General features: G+C 47.9%; 1 protein-coding gene across 4 annotated transcripts in view; it reads left to right on the top strand.

The window, feature by feature from the left end:
- The window catches only part of TMEM94 (transmembrane protein 94), a 114,304-nt gene that overhangs the window by 12,068 nt on the left and 82,728 nt on the right, over positions 1-19,508 (top strand). For all 4 annotated transcript variants that reach the window (XM_073588003.1, XM_073588004.1, XM_073588002.1 and 1 more), the window contains 4 exons: positions 1,719-1,921; positions 7,545-7,696; positions 7,822-7,924; positions 8,104-8,190. In XM_073588003.1, the coding sequence (XP_073444104.1) occupies positions 1,719-1,921; positions 7,545-7,696; positions 7,822-7,924; positions 8,104-8,190 (545 nt within the window). The remainder of the gene's footprint in view (positions 1-1,718; positions 1,922-7,544; positions 7,697-7,821; positions 7,925-8,103; positions 8,191-19,508) is intronic.

The raw sequence follows: 19,508 nt of genomic DNA, 5'->3' as shown, positions 1-19,508 counted from the left end.
CCTGGATAAAAAGCGCAAACGTGCAATAGGGCCCTGTCCAAGCAGTATAGAGGAAACAAAGGGTAAATGTGAGGTTGTGTGCGACGCAACCACTAGAAATGCATGAATTCAAGCTGTGGCAGCTTCCACAGAATTGTATATGAATTGTGCCAGGGAAGATGGAAGCATCCTGCCCTGCTGAATAACAATGACGATCCAAGACAAGAATGAAGGAATGGTGGTTTAATGTCAACGTGTTTCAAAGGCACTCCTACTTCAAGGCAACCTTCCGTGGTTGAAACGCGTTGACATTAAACAACCATTCCTTCATTCTTGTCTTGGATTGTCGTGGTGCTAGTTGGCAGCGCAGAATGCTTCCATCTTCCCTGGAGTAATTAATATGGAGGGAAAGTCTCAACTTTTAAGTGTGAAGACTCATTAAAGTTTTTCTTTTCTAAGTGAAGATCAATTATAACCTGTATGTTCACCACTTTCAAGATCTCTTGACAGTAAATGGAAACGTAATCCCTATCATGTCCTCACATCTCTTCGGTAACCTAAAAAGATAGGTATAGAACATTTCTGTGTAAGTTGAACATTGTATTTAGCAGAAAACGCTGAGCTGTTTGATATGTAGATTTGTAGACAAAGGTTCAGTAAACTGTTTAGGAGTCCAGTGGGTGGTCCTTTTCAGTGACCGATAACCTTGCCTCTTTGACTGTGCATACAAAGATAGCTGTCAAATACCAAGTATGCCTGCCCACCAGGGCTGTGGAGTCAGTCGGTGTCATGGAAATTGAGGAGTCGGAGTCCGAAATTTGGCTTACTGACTCCACAGCCCTGGCAGGGCTGTGCAGTCGGAGTCGGAGCCCATTTTGGTGGAATCATTGTCATGGAAATTGAGGAGTCGGAGGTTTGGCTTACCGACTCCACAGCATAGAAGGGAAGGATTTCTGTGACTAAATGACAAGTTATACTGTGGGTTGCCCTAAAGGGATGTGTTTTTCCTCTTACTCTATGCCAGTTGTGGGCTGTTGGCTCGGAACAATAGCTGGCACTGGCTCTCCCAGTGTACTTGAGTTTGTAAAACACAAGTGCACTGGCTCTCCCAGTGTACTTGAGTTTGTAAAACACAAGTCTTACTGTTATTATACCTGTACAGTAAATGCAACTTTTTTCATTGCCACAAAGTGTGCCTTATTGCCAAGGCTGCTAATTCATCCCTGATGTCTTCTGCGTGTACAGAGACTGTAATTGTATAGATGAGATGTATACAGGTGTAGCTTGTATCCGATAAATGTAAGGTAGACACAAGTTGTGTGTTTCCTACCCCTATATCATCCCCCTATTCCAAGACCACATTCATACATGCGTACCTTGTCTTTGCTGTTCTCTGGAAAGAGTCTCATCTTTTCAGTAAACCTTGTCATATTCCTACACAGGATAGGAACCACAAACTCCTTCGTAAATCCATCAGGCTAAATATTTGAGGTCTTGCTCTTTTTTTAGCTGCATGTTTATGCACATTTCATGCTACTTGCATACTTATGTCATGGCTTTTTACAGGTTCTGTCCAGTATAAAACTGTCCAATATGATCTAATGTAGTATTACTGCATCAAGTAGACCAGCTTGCTCCCTCATTTTTTTTCACTGTAAATAAGTAATCTATAACCCTCGGAAATGAGCTGACGCACTAGCCTACTACATCATGTATTTCCATTTACTGGATTGTTGCAGATGTGCTAAATAGCGGACCGGAGCTAATATGGGAGGATACTGTGTATCCCGATTTGTACATGCCATCAGCCCCATCATGGTCTCTACACTGGGTTTACAGAGATGGGCGACTAGTGAACCTCCCGGTTAGTCTGCTGGTCGATGGCGATGTCATTGCTCTCAGGCCAGGGCAGGAATCATTTGCATCTCTTCGAGGCTTGAAGGTAAGTGGGTCAATATAAGCTTTATACCAATGTCAAAATGACTGTGTTCCTGTGATGCTCTGTTTATTTTAAATGGAAACTTAGGTATAGAAAAATATATACAAATTTTACAATTCCTCATTTTTTATTGTACAATGTCTTACATTACGTTAAAATGAAGAACTCTATTAATAATTCCTCCACATTTGCTCGATTAGATTAGGCATTTCCCCCACAAAATTCTCTGTCTGGCTGCAGCAGGAGCTTTCAGGAAACTTAAGGTCTCCATCCTCCATGACTGCGCCATGGTTAGGGTCATGCCTCTCATTAACTGATGTTAATTTTTCTTTGCCATAAGTCTTTTAAATTGTCTTGTTGGTGGTCTGCAGAGCTACATCTTGTTTCTCGTTCGCCTTATTGGGGGACACAGAGACCATGGGTGTATGCTGCTGCCACTAGGAGGCTGACACTATGCACAAAAAAAGGTTAGCCCCTCCTCCGCCGTATACACCCCACCGACCGGCAGGAAGTTCCTCAGTTTAGCTTAGTGTCAGTAGGAGGTGGACACGGGTATTTGATTAGACCCATATCTACCTCGATGTGCGTCGTTTCTTTTCAGGTTTTTCCGGAGGGATACAGTGTGAATAGTCACATCTGTAGTCCCACAAAGAGACTATGAGTATGGCGTGTACTGCCACCCCGTATCCTCATAAGTCTACAGCAGGACCAAGACCCCTAACATGGATGTGGCGTTCCAGATGGTCCTCGCTCCCCGTCTCCCACCCACTCGCCTACCAGAGCCGGTCGGTCGGTTGAGGCGCAGGATACTCTCCTTGAAACAGTACGCTGGATGAAACGGATCAGGAGGGTAAGTATGAGACCTGAGTCCCATTCTCCCCTGCGGGTTCCACGCCAGGCCACTCCATGGATTCTTCGGCAGCGGTCGCTGTGACAGTGCTGCGACGCCTCTGCGTCGTCTCCAGGTGGCCGCTGCAGCTATTTAGGCCCTGGCTGGTTATCGGACAGCTCATACCTTCGACATCGCTGACGCCCCTGCGAAATCCTCAGATCAGGAGGTTTCGTTCAGACGGGCGGAAGCACCATCCAGGGTGTTTCCCTTCCATTCTGAGTTTGGAAAGATTTTTACAAAGGAGAGAGAAGATCCGACCAGACGCTTTCAAAGAGGAAAGCGTCTCGGCGTGCTGTACCCGTTTGCTAAAGAGCTCACGGACAACTGGGCCGCTTCTCCCTCGGTGGACCCTCCCGTGTCCAGACTTTCTAATAATACGGTCCTTCCGCTGTCAGGTGTGGCGTCTCTAAAAGATTCTAATGATAGGATCATAGAATCTCTAGCAAAATCTGCCTTCGAAGCGGCATCAGCAGCGGTATGTCCAGTCTTTGCTTCTTCTTGGGCAGCAAAGGCCATATCCACTTGGGCAGACGACCTTCGGCAGGGCATTCTGGATAAGGCACGACCAGAGCATTTGGCTGATCTCTCCAATCAGATTTCCCATGCGGGGGATTATCTGCTTTCTGCCTCCTTGGATGCCGCATCTTGCGCAGTTCAGGCGTCAAGTAACATCGTGGCAATCCGACGTACAATTTGGCTCAAGGCCTGGCAGGCGGACTTGTCCTCTAAAAAGTCTCTGACCAATCTGCCTTTTCAGGGAGTGCGTCTCTTCGGATCACAATTGGATCAGATTATTAAGGACGCTACCGGAGGTACGAGTTCTCTTCTCCCCTCCAAGCCTCGCAGACCTCCTCCAAGGCGTCAGTTTCGTCCCTTTCGGACTTTCCGCCGTTTCAATACGGCGGAAAACCCTTCCAACCAGCAAAGGCCACAGGCACATCAGGAAAGAAAGAAGGTTTCCTTAAGGCCCACTCCGTCCTGGCGGTCCCACTCTTCCCAGGGAAGACCGTCCAGATCTAGATCTGGACGGTCTACATCCGCATGACTACCATCGGTCTCCCGTGGGTCCCTTCCAATTGGGAGGTCGACTTTTCTTCAGCGACGTCTGGCTCGCCTCAGTAGAGGACGCTTGGGTCAGAGGTTGTATCAACAGGATACAAAATAGAGTTCATTTCTCTTCCACGGGATCGTTTCTTCCAATCCCGTCCGCCGAGGGATCCGGCCTTGGTCCCGGGGTTCGGTTCGGCCATCGCCTCTCTTCTCAGTTCCGGGGTGATTGTGCCCGTTCCCGAATCGGAACGCTTCACAGGGTTTTATTCAAACCTGTTTGTGGTGCCGAAAAAGGACGGGGCAGTTCGGCCCATCTTGGATCTCAAGTTACTCAACAAGAGAGTTCGCCTTCGCCACTTCCGGATGGAGTCAGTACGCTCGGTAATTGCTTCCATGGAGGAGCAGGAATTCATGGGTTCCATAGACATCCAAGATGCCTATCTACATGTGCCCATATTTCCCGGACATCAGAAGTTCCTGCGGTTTGCGATTCACCACGAACATTACCAGTTCGTCGTGCTTCCTTTCGGGCTCGGCACCGCTCCCAGAGTCTTCACGAAGATTATGGCGGCGTTGATGGCCTTGTTGAGGATCAGAGGTCTCGTTCTTTTTCCGTACCTCGACGATATCCTGATCAAGGCTCCCTCCTTTCAACAGGCCCACCTAAGTGTGGCGATCGTTCTAGACACCCTGTCCAGTTTTGGGTGGATTGTCAACCGGAAAAAGTCCTGTCTGTTCCCTACTCAACGCCTTGTGTTTCTGGGCCTTCTGTTCGACACTCGTCAGTCAAGGGTATTTCTCCCACAAGACAAGATCCTTTCCCTGCAGCAGGGCGTGCGATCATTACAGATCACACGATTTCCATCCCTCAGGACAGCCATGAGGGTCCTGGGGAAGATGGTGGCGGCGATAGAGGCAGTTCCCTTTGCCCAATTTCACGCCAGGCCACTCCAGCAGGCCATTTTGTCCAGGTGGAACAGGTCGGCTCTGTCTCTGGATCGTCCGGTTCGCCTTTCATGCCGGATCAAGCGGTCTCTCAACTGGTGGTTGACGTCTCCCCTCATTCTCTTGGGGCGGTCTTTTCTTCCCGTTCACTGGCAGATTGTCACTACGGACGCCAGCCTCATCGGCTGGGGTGCAGTGTTCCGCAATCACACTGTTCAGGGTCGATGGTCGACTCAGGAATCAGCTCTGCAGATCAATGTCCTAGAGATACGGGCGATCCATCTAGCCCTCGTCCACTGGGAAAGGCGCCTCAAGGGCCTGCCTGTCTGGATTCAGACAGAAAATGCCACAGCGGTGGCGTATATCAACCACCAAGGGGGGACACGGAGTGTCTCAGCTCTGGCGGAAGTGTCCAGAATTCTTCAATGGGCAGAGACCTTTGTTCCAACGATTTCCGCGGTTCACATTCCCGGCGTGGACAACTGGGCCGCCGATGTCCTCAGCCGCGAGGGTCTCGCGGCAGGGGAATGGTCCCTACATCCGGAGGTGTTTCATCTGCTCTGCCGTCGGTGGGGAACTCCGGATGTAGACCTCATGGCATCTCGTCTCAACAGGAAAGTCCCACAATTCGTGTCCAGGTCTCGGGACCCTCTGGCAGTGGGCGCCGACGCTCTGGCCGTCCCTTGGTCACAGTTCGAGCTCCCCTACCTGTTCCCTCCTCTGCCTCTTCTTCCCAAGTTGTTGAAGAAAATCAAAGCAGAGGGGATTCCAGTCATCCTCATCTCCCCGAATTGGCCCAGAAGGTCTTTGTTCGCGGACATTGTCAACCTTCTCGCGGTCGCCCCCTGGAAGCTTCCCGACAGGGCAGATCTGCTGTCTCAAGGCCCGATTTGCCACCCCAATTCTCGGTCGCTCAATTTAACGGCGTGGCTGTTGAGACCGAGGTTTTGAGACGGGCAGGATTCTCTGATCGGGTAATTCATACCATGATCCGCGCCAGAAAACCTTCTTCTTCGAAGATCTATTACCGTACTTGGAAAGCCTATTTCTCCTGGTGTGAGACCAATGATATCGCGCCCTTGGTTTTTTCGCTCCCTTCTATTCTGGCGTTTCTGCAGGCAGGGCTGGATGCGGGGCTTGCTCTCAGTTCCTTGAAGGGTCAAGTTTCGGCACTGTCCATTTTATTTCAGAAAACGCTGGCCTCCCGGCCCCAGGTCAAAACCTTCCTCCAGGGTGTGGCTCACACGGTTCCTCCGTACCGAGCGCCCGTGGATCCTTGGGATCTTAATTTGGTTCTTCAGGTGCTGCAGGGTCCTCCTTTTGAACCTCTCAGGGACGTTTCCCTTTCCCTCCTTTCTTGGAAAGTGGCCTTTCTGGTGGCCATTACCTCCATCCGGCGCGTGTCGGAATTAGCAGCACTTTCTTGCCGCTCTCCTTTTTTGGTCCTTCATCAGGACAAGGTAGTTCTGCGGCCTCCGCCCTCTTTTCTTCCGAAGGTGGTATCTTCGTTTCACCTCAATGAGGACATTGTTCTGCCATCCTTCTGCCCGAGCCCAGCTCACCCTCGGGAGCGGTCCTTGAACAAGCTGGACCTAGTCAGGGCATTGAGAGTCTATCTAGCCCGGACGACTTCCTTGCGGAAGTCAGACTCTCTGTTCATCATTCCTGACGGGGCGAGGAAAGGTCACCCAGCCTCAAAGGCCACTATTGCGCGCTGGATCAGATCGGCAATTTTGGAGGCATACCGGGTCAAGCATCGAGTGGCCCCTCCAGAGGTCAGAGCGCACTCTACCCGGGCGGTGGGTGCCTCCTGGGCGGTGCGCCACAGAGCTTCCGCGCTGCAGCTTTGCAAGGCTGCAACGTGGTCATCGGTTCACACCTTTGTGAAATTCTACAGGGTCCACACCTACGCTTCGGCGGACACCAGCCTAGGTAGAAGGATTCTGCAGGCTGCGGTGGCGAGTCCACTGGCCTGATGGAAGTTTGTTTCCCACCCCAGGGACTGCTTTGGGACGTCCCATGGTCTCTGTGTCCCCCAATAAGGCGAACGAGAAAACAGGATTTTTTGGGTTGCTTACCGTAAAATCTGTTTCTCGGAGCCTTCATTGGGGGACACAGCACCCTCCCATGTTCTACAACTCCTGTTCTTATGTTTGTCGGTTTGTTACAGTTGAGTTGTTTGTTCTGTTCTCAATCTATTCTGTTACTTCTCCTACTGCTTTCTCACTAACTGAGGAACTTCCTGCCGGTCGGTGGGGTGTATACGGCGGAGGAGGGGCTAACCTTTTTTTGTGCATAGTGTCAGCCTCCTAGTGGCAGCAGCATACACCCATGGTCTCTGTGTCCCCCAATGAAGGCTCCGAGAAACAGATTTTACGGTATGCAACCCAAAAAATCCTGTTTTTTTAGTCCTCTGACTGGTGAGGACTGTGATTGGCAGCAGGTGACTGGGAGGGTCTCCTGTTCCAGTCACCTGACCCCTGCAAAAGGCTTCACCAGTCAGGTGACTGAAGAATGGGACATTAGTGTCTTTCTGACCTGGAACAGACCACAGGAGTAGCTTGTACTGGATCCACAGGGGTGACAGCAGGTGAGTATACCAGAAATTGTTAATTTGAAGACATCCTTGCGCTGGTACAATTTGCCTAGAGGCCAGACAACTCCATTAAAGAGTAAGGTTTCTGCTGCCTAAAATCTGTAAAGTATCGATACGTGGCCTGTCTCTTTCATTACTTGCAGGATGATGAACATATAGTCCTGGAACCAGGAGATCTTTTCCCTCCCTTCTCTCCACCACCATCCCCTCAAGCTGAAGGCAAGAAAGCACCACATTTCCCTCAGCAGCATCATCTGTTTCGTGTCTTGAAAACCCCTGTGATGGATAATGTAAGGTACAACAAACATCCACTTGGAATTCTGTATTTTCCACATCTCAGGATCCAGAACAGTTTTGGCTCCATCCTGTTCTCCATTAGTATGTATCAAACAGACCTGTGAGATGACCTTTCTGTTTCAGGAGCTGGCTGGACCATGCTCTCTCCCGTCCTGTTACAGCTCTGGATAATGAAAGATTCACTGTCCAGTCTGTGATGCTCATCCATGCTGTCCCTGTCATTATGGTGAGTTGATTTAGCCCTAGTTTTACATATAGACACTGTACACTTTCAGTGTTAATAAGAAAGTGTAGAATATTTATGATGGTTACATTTATTGTGGATTTTTTCTGTATGTTGGGCAAATATGGTACACACGAGTGAAGAACCTGTATTATAGTGTTGTTTACTTGTCCAAACTACAGGCTACGTTCCTCATCACCAATGCGCTGCGTTTCATCTTCCATGCTCCGGGCACACCCCCTGCCTCCTATGCTTTTCTTCAGCTTCAGGTATTGGGTCTGCATAGTTTACATTTGGTTCTGTTTTTGTTACTCTGATTTTGTTTTGCTTGCAGAAATGTTACCTATTTGTTTTTTTCTGACATTTTATAACTTAATGAATCACTCCGATCAAAGTTTTTATCCACTTAATATTGCAATTATCATATTATGTTGCACTGTGTACTGACAATTGCTCATTTTGCCTCTCTACCCAATTAATTCTTGTATTTTCCATTAGGTCTATGACATCACATGATTAAAAATTGACTAGCTGAATCCCTCTAAGCTCTATGTAGAAATTTTCCCTGTATGAGTCATACGTCACTGCTAAAGCTCATGGCAGGAGGGCGGAGCGGAACAGCTGAGGCAGGGGGGATGATAAATGCAGGGGCAAGAAACTTCCTCTTTCTGTATAGAGCAGAGAAAACAGAGTAATTAGCTGGGTAGAAAGGCAAAATGAGCAATTGTGAGTACACAGTGCCATATAATATGATGATTGCATTATGGATGGGAGTGCTTCTTTAACGTCTTCTTACTTTTCAATATCATATGCAGAATTTACAAGTTATTATCATATATGCATTGGCAGTGTATTATATCCCGCCCTGATGATGACATGATGACTTTTGACTTGGGAATGGTTTAACTGCTTCCTGCCATATGACATAATACAATGTAGTATGTCACAAGTGTGGGTTCCCATATGTGGAACTGGCTCAGGAGCTGAGCGCACACAAAGCCTGAGAGATGCCTGCTTTTTGACCTGCCAACATCTTCCTGTAGCAACAGTGGACAGAAGGACTTCCGATAGCTCCTGGTTTTTAAATGCTGTTTTCGATCTCTGAATGGGACATGTTAATAGCACGATTTCTGATATGCTCATGTACTGTCTCCCATCATCCCTGAAACCGCGGGGTACTGATAAGTTGCCATGGCAGCCGGGGGCCTGCTGAAGTCCCCCACAACTGCAATCTTTATCATCCTGTGAAGTACAACCTGATAGCTGCAGAGAAGTGGCTGGTATGTTGAGTTACATTTTTTTCCTGGAATGTTCAGACGATTCTCACAAAATTAGAATATCATCAAAAAGTAAATTCAATATAAAAAGTGAAACTCATATGTTATATAGAGTCATTACAAACAGAGTGATCTATTTCAAGTGTTTATTTCTGTTAGTGTTCATGATTATGGCTTACAGCCAATGAAAACCCAAAAGTCATTATCTCAGTAAATTAGAATACTTTATAACACCAGCTTGAAAAATGATTTGGCCCAAGTAAGACGCTTCTGGCGTTGTCTATTAGTCATGAGTGGCCTGACACAAGGAATGTGACACTTGTAGCCCATGTCCTGGATACATCTGGGTGTGGTGGCTCTTGAAGCAATGACTCCAGCAGGAGTCCACTCCTTGTGAATCTCCCCCCAAATTTTTGAATGGCCTTTTCTTAACAATCCTTTCTCTCTCACCCATGACAGCACCACGGAGAGAGGGGGTCCGCCCATCAAGGACAGGAACCTACAGATAAAAAGGCAGCACCTCTCCTCCGCCCCCAGTTGGGTTCCCGTCCTTGACGGGTGACCCATGGAACCAGCAGCGGCAGCAGCTTACCGTGTAGAAGAGGAGTCCAGGGCCGTCCCGTTCGCAGGTCTGACAGCGGGGAAGCCCCTGTCGCGGGGTCGGTACCTGAAGCCGCCACCACTGTAGCCGAGGGGCTGTACAGGGTGAGCGGGCGGGAGAGGACCGAGCCGCCGCTCCGGATAGGAGAATGGGGCTGGGGGACGCCGGTACACGTGCGGGCTGCGCCGTGGTACAAAGGTGTACCAAGATAGCGCTGCCCCGGAAATGAAGCAACAACTCCCGGGTCCCCGCGGTCGGCGCACTGCGCGCTTCTTGGGGCACAGCGGTGCAGGCTGGGAGGAGGAGGTGACGTCACGGCCGGGAAATTCAAGAGAGATGCTGGAGCTGCTCCATGCTGGAAGCGTCCTGTGAGCATGGAGGACAGCAACCAGCATGAGGAGCAGCCAATGCAGCAGCAGCACAGGCAACATCACCATCGCCGACAAAAAGAAAAGGACGGACGCGAGGGCCGGTCCAGCTACATGAATGTTCCCCATTGTAATAGACTTCTTTCCCTTATTAGGGAAAGAAGAAAGAAAAAACAAAACAGGGAATGCCCCACCTGTAAAAACCCGCTACCAGCTTCCTGGGATAAAAAACTCTGCCACTCCTGGATACAGGAGGTTCTCTGTGAGGAAACCCCGGATTACGCCTCAGATCTAAGAGCGGTAATCCGTTCGGAGTTTCAGAGCGCCCTTTCATCCCTAAAACAAAAAGGGAGGGGGAGGAAAAGGGACACAGTAGTAGGATCCCAGTCAGAGGCCTCAACGTCAGGGGAAGTTACCTCCCATACTTCAGACACCGACTCGTCATCCTCGGATGAAGAGACAGAGGGTCGTCATTGTTTCCCCCTGGATGAGGTAGACATGTTAGTAAAGGCAGTAAGAGCTACCATGGAGGTGGCAGACCCTCGGCCCGATAGATCAGTCCAGGACATAATGTTGGGGGGACTGGGCCAGAAGAGACGGAGAGTATTTCCATTAAACGAGAACGTACAGGGCCTGATAAAAAAGAATGGGAGAGACCAGATAGGAAGAACTCTACGGTTCCCTCTCTTAAAAGAAAATACCCATTTGACGAGGAATCATCCACGTCCTGGGACAAAGCCCCCAAGCTAGACGTGGCGGTTGCCAAGACCTCAAAGAAATTTGCACTCCCCTTTGAGGATATGGGTACTCTAAAGGACCCATTAGACAAAAAAGCTGACACCTCCCTCAAAGGCACTTGGGAATCAGCAGGGGGAAACCTTAGGCCAGCAATAGCGGCAACTTGTACCTCCAGAGCCCTCATGGTATGGGTGGACCGATTAGAGAGGCAAATAAGGGAAGGTACACCCAGGGAGAAAATCCTGGAATCCATTCCAGTCATAAGAGGAGCGGCGGCTTTCTTAGCCGACTCATCAGCTGACTCAGTAAGGTTGTCTTCCAAAGCGGCGGCCCTGTCAAACGCAGCCCGTAGAACGCTGTGGCTTAAATGCTGGCCAGGGGACTTACAGACTAAGATGAAGTTATGCGCCATCCCTTGTGAAGGGAAATTCCTATTCGGAGAAACGTTGGATGACGTCCTCCAAAAGGCAGGGGATAAAAAGAAGGGATTCCCCAACCTGGGTCCTACAGGCTTTAAAAGGTCCTTTCGAAACAAAAAGTTTTTTCAGAGGAGACCCCCCGAGAGAACAAAAATGGGCCGACAGGAGAAGGGACAGGGGGTTCTTCTTCGGTAACTCGTCCCGAGATAAAAAAAAACCCAAGTGACTGTTTGCCCAAGGTGGGAGGGAGACTAAGTTGTTTTTTTTTTTACCAGCCCAAATATTAAATCTGATAGGATGAGGGTTAAGGATAGACTTTGTCTCTCTCCCCCCTCAAAAATATTTGGTAACCCCACTATGATCATCGATGCTGGGAGAGAGTGAAGCTGCTGGCTGCCTGCCTTGTACCCATTTCCAGCATGCAGATGATCCCAGGATAGGAAACCTGGTGGAGTGTGCGGTGCTGGAGTTGTTCTGGAGATCTTGTGGTCCACATGGAGCTGTAGGGCTACAGGATTCGGCAGAGCTGGGAGTAGTGTGGAGACTGCGACCAGCTGGGACCGGTGTCTTTCTGTCCTCGTGGAGCTCCGTTCCTGGTTTCAGCTGGGAGAGAGTGAAGCTGCTGGCTACCTGCCTTGTACCCATTTCCAGCATGCAGATGATCCCGGGATAGGAAAGCTGGTGGAGTGTGCGGTGCTGGAGATGTTCTGGAGATCTTGTGATCCAGGTGGAGCTGAAAGGGTGAGCTGGGCAGGTTTGGACTGACTGTTGTCATGTCCCCTGATGTCCCTGTCTTGTTGCACCCATGCCCTCCCCCCCAGCAGTGCTGGGAGCACCCTTTATGGAAAGTTGTACATTTAACTCTGCTAAGCTGTGACTGTTCAGTCTTTATAGCTACAAGCTGAGTGTAATCATGGCCACTGCACTCTGTAAACCTACTCTTATGATTTCAAGGGACGATTTATTATTCTGGAATCATCCACAATTTCTCATGGACTCCCCTTCTTGGAGCATGATTGCTAATTCAACAATTGAGTACATAAAATCCATTACTTCTGTGAAACCTGTGGAGGTGTACTGCAAGAGAGGTAGGAGAGGAGGAGTCCTGGCACGCCTTCGGAGGAGAGGGTTCAGAACAGCTCTTCCTTCACTCCACTTGGCTAATGTCCGTTCCTTATCTAACAAAATGGAGGAACTGAACTTACTTTGTAACATGAGATCTGATATGGCCAATTCAGCTGCTCTTTGTTTTACTGAGACCTGGTTGAATGACACCATCCCTGATTGTAGTCTGGATCTACCTGGTTTTGTTATCTACAGAGCTGACCGTGATTGTGTAGCTTCAGGTAAACAAAGGGGGGGTGGGGTATGTCTCTACATCAACACTAGCTGGTGCTGTGATGTTAACATACTGGGAAAAGGTTGCTCTCCAGATCTAGAGTACCTTGCACTCAATTGTAGACCATTTTACGCTCCAAGAGAGTTTTCATCTATGGTTCTGGTTGCAGTATATATTCCCCCTCAAGCATCTGTTAAAGCTGCTATTGGTGAATTAGCTTGCAAAATATCAGAATGGGAGAAAGGATCTCCTGAAGCATTTGTGATCGTAATGGGGGACTTTAACAAAGGAAAACTCAACCTGGATCTCCCCAAATTTACTCAACATATAAACTGCTTCACGAGAGAGAACAATACGCTTGATCACTGCTATACAGTCATAAAAGGGGCCTACAGGGCAGTGAGGAGAGCAGCAGTGGGCTTTTCAGATCATTGTCTAATTCATTTAATTCCAGCCTACAGGCAAAGGTTGAAAACATCCAAACCTACAGTTTATACAAAGAAGACATGGTCTGAGGTGGCAAAATTGCAACTGCAAGCATGCTTTGAATGCACGGACTGGGAGGTATTCCAGGAAACATGCTCGGGTCTGGATGAATGGGTTGATGCAGTGTCCTCATATATCCGTTTTTGTGAAGACACGTTTATTCCATCCAAATCTGTCCACTTTCGGGGAAACAACAAGCCGTGGTTTACAAATAAAGTCAGGTTGATCCGTAAGGGAAAAGAGGAGGCTTATAAAGCAGGCGATATTACTGAATTCAAGAAACTTAGGAACTCGCTATCTAAAGAGATCAAGTTAGCCAAACACGAGTATGCAAAGATTCTGGAGGAAAGGTTCTCATCAAAAGATACTAGATCTGCATGGAGAGGATTAAGAGAGGTCACCAATTATAAAAGCCACCCCACTATAGTGAACCCCAGCAGAAGTCTGGCAGCAGAGTTAAATGAATTCTACTGCAGATTTGAGGCAAGCTCTACACACAGTGGCTATTCATCTCTAAGCTCCTCAGTCTGTTCATATAAAGATCATTCATTGTGCAACACCCAAGTAGTGATCTCCGAGGCAGAAGTGATACGCATCCTGAAGGGACTTAAGGTCAAAAAGGCACCTGGCCCTGATGGTGTATCTCCAATGTGTCTGAAAGTATGTGCTACCCAGCTTGCCCCTATACTGACAAATATATACAATGTGTCACTGAAAGAGTGCGTTGTACCTCAGTGTTGGAAAAATTCCACAATTATCCCTGTCCCCAAGAAAGTGGGATCCTCTGAGTTGAACGACTATAGACCAGTAGCACTCACATCTGTAGCTATGAAAGTCTTCGAAAGAATTATGATGTCCCACCTGATAAAATTCACGCAGAAGCTATGGGACCCGCTTCAGTTTGCCTATAAGGAGAATCGTTCGGCAAACGACACTGTCAATCTGGCACTGAAGTACATTTTGGATCATACAGATGAACGGCACTCATATGTCCGGATTCTTTTCATGGACTTTAGCTCAGCGTTCAATACCATTGATCCGAATTTACTTCATAAGAAAATGGTAGCTCTTGGAGTCCCTCTCAACTTATGCTTGTGGATTTATAACTTCCTGACAGCCAGGATACAGAGTGTAAAAGTTGGACCATTCACTTCGGACACCTTGGTCACAAACATCGGGGCACCTCAGGGGTGTGTTTTGTCCCCGTTACTGTTTTCTCTCTATACGAATGATTGCATCTCTTCAGCAGACTCAGTAAAAATCTTGAAATTTGCCGATGATATGACACTGATTGGTCTCATCAGGGGAAATGCTGAAGACTTGTATCGGAGTGAGGTGGAAAGAATATGTGACTGGTGTAAAGCCAATAATCTTGTACTCAACACTAAAAAAACTGCTGAGATGGTTGTGGATTTTAGGAAAGATCAACATGAGATACTTCCAATCTACATCCATGACGAAGTGGTTCTTAGGGTCACAGAGACCAAATTCCTTGGTGTTATCATCTCTCATGATCTTAAATGGGGGAAAAACGTGGATGCTGTTATAAGAAAAGCACAACAGAGGATGTTCTTCCTGCGTCAGCTGAAAAGATATGGTTTGTCTAAGAATCTGCTGATCTTATTCTTTAATGCTGTCATCAGATCTGTGATTTGTTCCTCTCTGATAGTCTGGTATGGGGGAGCCACTGCGCATGACAAACTCCGCTTACAAAGGACTTTCAGAACAGCAGAGAGAATTATAGGCTCCCCCCTGCCTAAAATCCAGGATCTTTATGATAAGAGTATTCGATCCCACGCATTGAAAATTTCATCCGATCCCTCTCACCCGGGACACTCCTCATTCCAACTACTCCCTTCAGGACGTCGCTTCAGAGTCCCCAAATGCAGTACCAACCGCCATATGAACAGCTTCTATCCACTCTCTGTTCAACAATTAAATCGTCATGTGTAGACTATATACTGTATCTGTCTTGTTAGATGTTACTTGTTGTATCTGTTGTTATATATTATGTTGCCTCTTTGCCACAAAGAATTCCTTGTATATATGTAATATGTACTTGGCGATAATAAATTTGATTTGATTTGATTTGATTTGAAGAAGCCCTCGAAAAAGAGGTCTTAAGTCTATTGAACAAAAGAGTCCTACAGGAGGTTCCCCCGCGGGAGAGAGGCAGAGGATTCTACTCGCCTCTCTTTCTAGTAACCAAACCGGACGGTACCTTCCGGACAATAATAAATCTAAAGAGACTGAACGATTACGTCAAAAACGAAAAATTCAAAATGGAGTCGATCAAGTCGACCATCAAAATTCTCTCTCCACATTGCTTCATGATAGTATTAGACCTCACCGATGCGTATTATCACATTCCCATCCACAAAGACTCCCGGAAATACCTCAGACTGGCGGTCTCCATAGGAGGCGAAGTAAAAGAGTTTCAGTACAGGGACCTGCCATTTGGAATTTCTGTAGCCCCGCAAGTTTTCACGAAGCTAGTGGCAGAGATGATGGCGCACCTGAGAGAGCAAGATATTCTAATAGTCCCATATCTGGACGACTTTTTTATTGCGAGCAACTCGGCCCAAAGATGCCGGGAACAGAGAGAGTGATAGACACTCTACAAAACCTGGGCTGGCTTCTAAACCTAAAAAAATCAAGGCTGGAGCCCAAAAAAGTTCAGGAGTTCCTAGGCCTGACACTGGACTCAAACACCCAGGAGTGCGACCTCCCAGACCACAAAAAAGAAAAGATTGCTCAGGTGGTAGCAAGAGCGATGCAGAACCCTTCCAGGACACTAAGGAAAGCAATATCCCTGTTGGGGTCCCTCTCCGTCTGCCTGCCAGCGGTCCAGTGGGCACAGATGCATACGAGAGATCTCCAATGGGATGTATTGGCCAACCAGTTGGCATTAGGAGGTCACTTGGAGGGTCACGTCACACTAGACTCCAAAACTATTTATTCCCTAACTTGGTGGGGGAACAGAGACAACCTATCCAAAGGGGTTCCCTGGGTGATAAAAATCACACACGTAATCACCACGGATGCCAGTCCCAAGGGATGGGGAGCACATATGAGCAACAGAGTGGCTCAGGGAGAATGGGGAGCTCAGGAACTAGAAGCCTCCTCGAACCAAAAAGAACTATTAGCAGTAGACTATGCCCTAACACACTTTCTGCCGGTACTATGGGGCCATCATGTCCGGATATTTTCGGTCAATCGGGTGACAGTTTATATAGGCCACCATCAGGGGGGAACCAGGTCTCAAACACTAATGAACACATCCTCCGAAATATTCACGTTAGCCGAGGAAAACCTACTATCCCTCTCTGCACTACACATACGAGGAGCAGAAAACCAGAGAGCAGACTTCCTGAGTCGCACCCAGCTACATCAAGGGGAGTTGGTTCTAAAACAGTCCATTTTTCTACAGATCGTAAAAATGTGGGGAACCCTGGACATGGATCTGTTTGCTGACTACAGAAACAAGAAAGTAAAAGCTTTCTGTCCCTAAACCCCAGGGGAAACCCCCGGACCCTGGATGCATTTATGCTTCCGTGGACACAGGGCCTAATGTATGCCTTTCCGTCGCCCATTCTCATCCCGGCAGTCATATGGAAAGTCAGAGATGACGGGGCAAGAATGATACTAATAGCCCCGTTCTGGCCAAAAAGAACCTGGTTCTCCTGGCTGAGAATACTATCAATAACCGACCCCTGGGTTCTACCAGATCTCCCCGACCTTCTGTCCCAAGGTCCCGTGTTACACCCTCGAGCAGCGAACCTCCATTTAACAGCATGGAATTTGAAAGGACACTGCTAAGGGGGAGGTGGTTCTCAGAAAACCTGATCACCACTCTACAAAAAAAGTAGGAAGCCAATAACAACCAGGGCCTACAGGAGAACTTGGAGGAAATTTCTGTCCAGTTCCGGGGCAAGGGTTCAGGATGGAGTTCAGGTTGAAAAAATTCTTGAGTTTCTGCAAAAGGGGCTAGAACAGGGGTTGGCGACCAGTACGTTGAAGGTACAGATAGCGGCTCTAGGTGCCCTTTATAACCAAGATGTGGCAGGCAACCCTTGGGTAGCACGGTTCATGAGAGCCGCAGCCATGTCTAGACCAATAATCACCCAGAAATTACCATCATGGGATCTAAACCTAGTGTTATCTGCACTAACGGGGACCCCATTTGAACCCATCCAGTCGGTACCCCTAAAAATCCTATCATTAAAGACGGTACTTCTAGTGGCCCTAACATCTGCTCGCAGAGTGAGCGATATTCAGGCCTTGTCAGCAATACCTCCGTTCACTAAAATCCTAGACGATAGTCATATTGAAACCTGACCCTGCATACCTACCCAAGGTGGCAACACATTTCCATAGGTCCCAAGATGTAGTCCTTCCTTCCTTCTGCCCAAACCCTAGGAATAGGGGAAAGGAGAGATTTCACACCCTAGATGTGAAGAGGTGCCTAGTTCGGTACTTAGAGGCCACCAAGGAATATAGGAAGGAAGGGTCTCTCTTTGTGTGTTTCCAGGGGCCTCAGAAGGGACTCAAAGCATCCAAGAGTACCTTAGCAAGGTGGATAAGGGATGCGATTGCCCTGGCGTACTCATCCAGTGGGAATACCATCCTGGAGGGTTTAAAAGCTCACTCCACAAGGGCGATGGCGACCTCATGGGCAGAAAGATCAGACTTATCGATAGAACAGATCTGTAAGGCGGCCACCTGGTCAACACCTTCCACCTTTTTCAGGCACTATCGACTAGATCTAGCCTCTGCGTCTGACCTAACCTTCGGGGAGAAGGGTCCTTCAGGCGGTTGTCCCTCCCTAAGCTACCAATCTCTGAAATTCTCTCCGTGGTGCTGTCATGGGTGAGAGAGAATAGCTTAGTTACTCACCGATAACTGTGTTTCTCGGAACCCATGACAACACCCGCTTATCCCCTCCCCCTTTTCACGAGTGCGGTGAGCACGGCTTAATGTGTGTAGAGTGTTTTTCGTTAGACACGGTGCTTCTCCATAATATGCAATATTATAATGTTATGTATATACTTTTGTTAACTAACCGAGAGACCCTCTGATGCTTTGTAACCAACTGGGGGCGGAGGAGAGGTGCCGCCTTTTTATCTGTAGGTTCCTGTCCTTGATGGGCGGACCCCCTCTCTCCGTGGTGCTATCATGAGTTCCGAGAAACACCATTATCGGTGAGTAACTAAACTATTCATGACTGCGGTTATCCCGGTTGCTTGTGCACCTTTTTCTACCACACTTTTCCTTCCACTCAACTTACCATTAATATGCTTGGATACAGCACTGTTATGAATGGGAAACCGAGGAGGAAAAAAAGAACAAGCTAAGTCTCAGAAAACCAGAGAAGTTGGTAACTATGCAGACTGCAGATCCCTGATCTTACCCGCACAACTAGCAGCAGTTGTGGAGCGTTCCTACGTTGGTCCTAGACGCCTCGTCACAACCGGAGAACTACATAAGCCTAAAGCAGGAAAAGAGGAAAACTAACTGCCCCAGAGCAGACCCCACAGGAAAGACAGCCCCCCACATGTATTGACGGTGAAGCAAGATGAAAATACAAACAAAAGGCAGGAAAATAGGCTGAGCAAACGATAGGGCCCGGCTAACTAAAAAGGACAGAAAAGGAAAGAGACTGTCTGCAATCTGCCAAAAACAACCTACAAAAATAATGTCCAACACTTCTGATAGCAAAATTAACCCTGAAGTCACTAGACTTCTAAACCTATATCAGCACTCTGAAATATTCTGAGACAGAGCAAAAAAGAGGCCAATCTAATAAGGGACAAAAAGCAGATTGGCAAATACTGATTAATAGGAGTGGAATTTCAGCATAGCCCCAGCAGGGGCAGGCTGATTACACAAAATCTGAATTGACCAACAAGCGCAAGTGTGAACATTAGCAAAAAACAAACTTAACTTGAGAAGACTGGAAGAGAGCTGAAGTCCAGGACCTGAGAAGCAGACTGAATCACCATTACCCGGATAGGGCGTCGGCTGTCTTGTATCCAGTCTGATACTCCAGAGATCCAATCGTTATCTTCCTCATCAGGTGGCAGATCACTACCACTTAAACCAACCGCACTACCTCCTGTGACCACCAGAGGGAGAACGGAAGGGGAACTCTCAACTGGTGGAGCAGAAAATGAGTTTATGACACAGCACTCTGTGAGCAGCCAGCTTCTTTAGCAATGACCTGTTGTGGCTTACCCTTCTTGTGGAGTGTGTCAATGACTGCCTTCTGGATATCTGTCAAGTCAGCAGTCTTCCCCATGTTTGTGGAGCTACTGAAATAGACTAATGGACCTTTTTAAATGCTTAGGAAGCCTTTGCAG

The sequence above is a fragment of the Dendrobates tinctorius genome, unplaced genomic scaffold (assembly GCF_039654945.1).
Source record: "Dendrobates tinctorius isolate UK_male_01 unplaced genomic scaffold, ASM3965494v1 ptg000103l, whole genome shotgun sequence".
Classification (NCBI taxonomy): Eukaryota; Metazoa; Chordata; class Amphibia; order Anura; family Dendrobatidae; genus Dendrobates; species Dendrobates tinctorius.
Note: the sequence above shows the minus strand (reverse complement) of the source record. Positions and strands in the feature narration are given on the sequence as shown.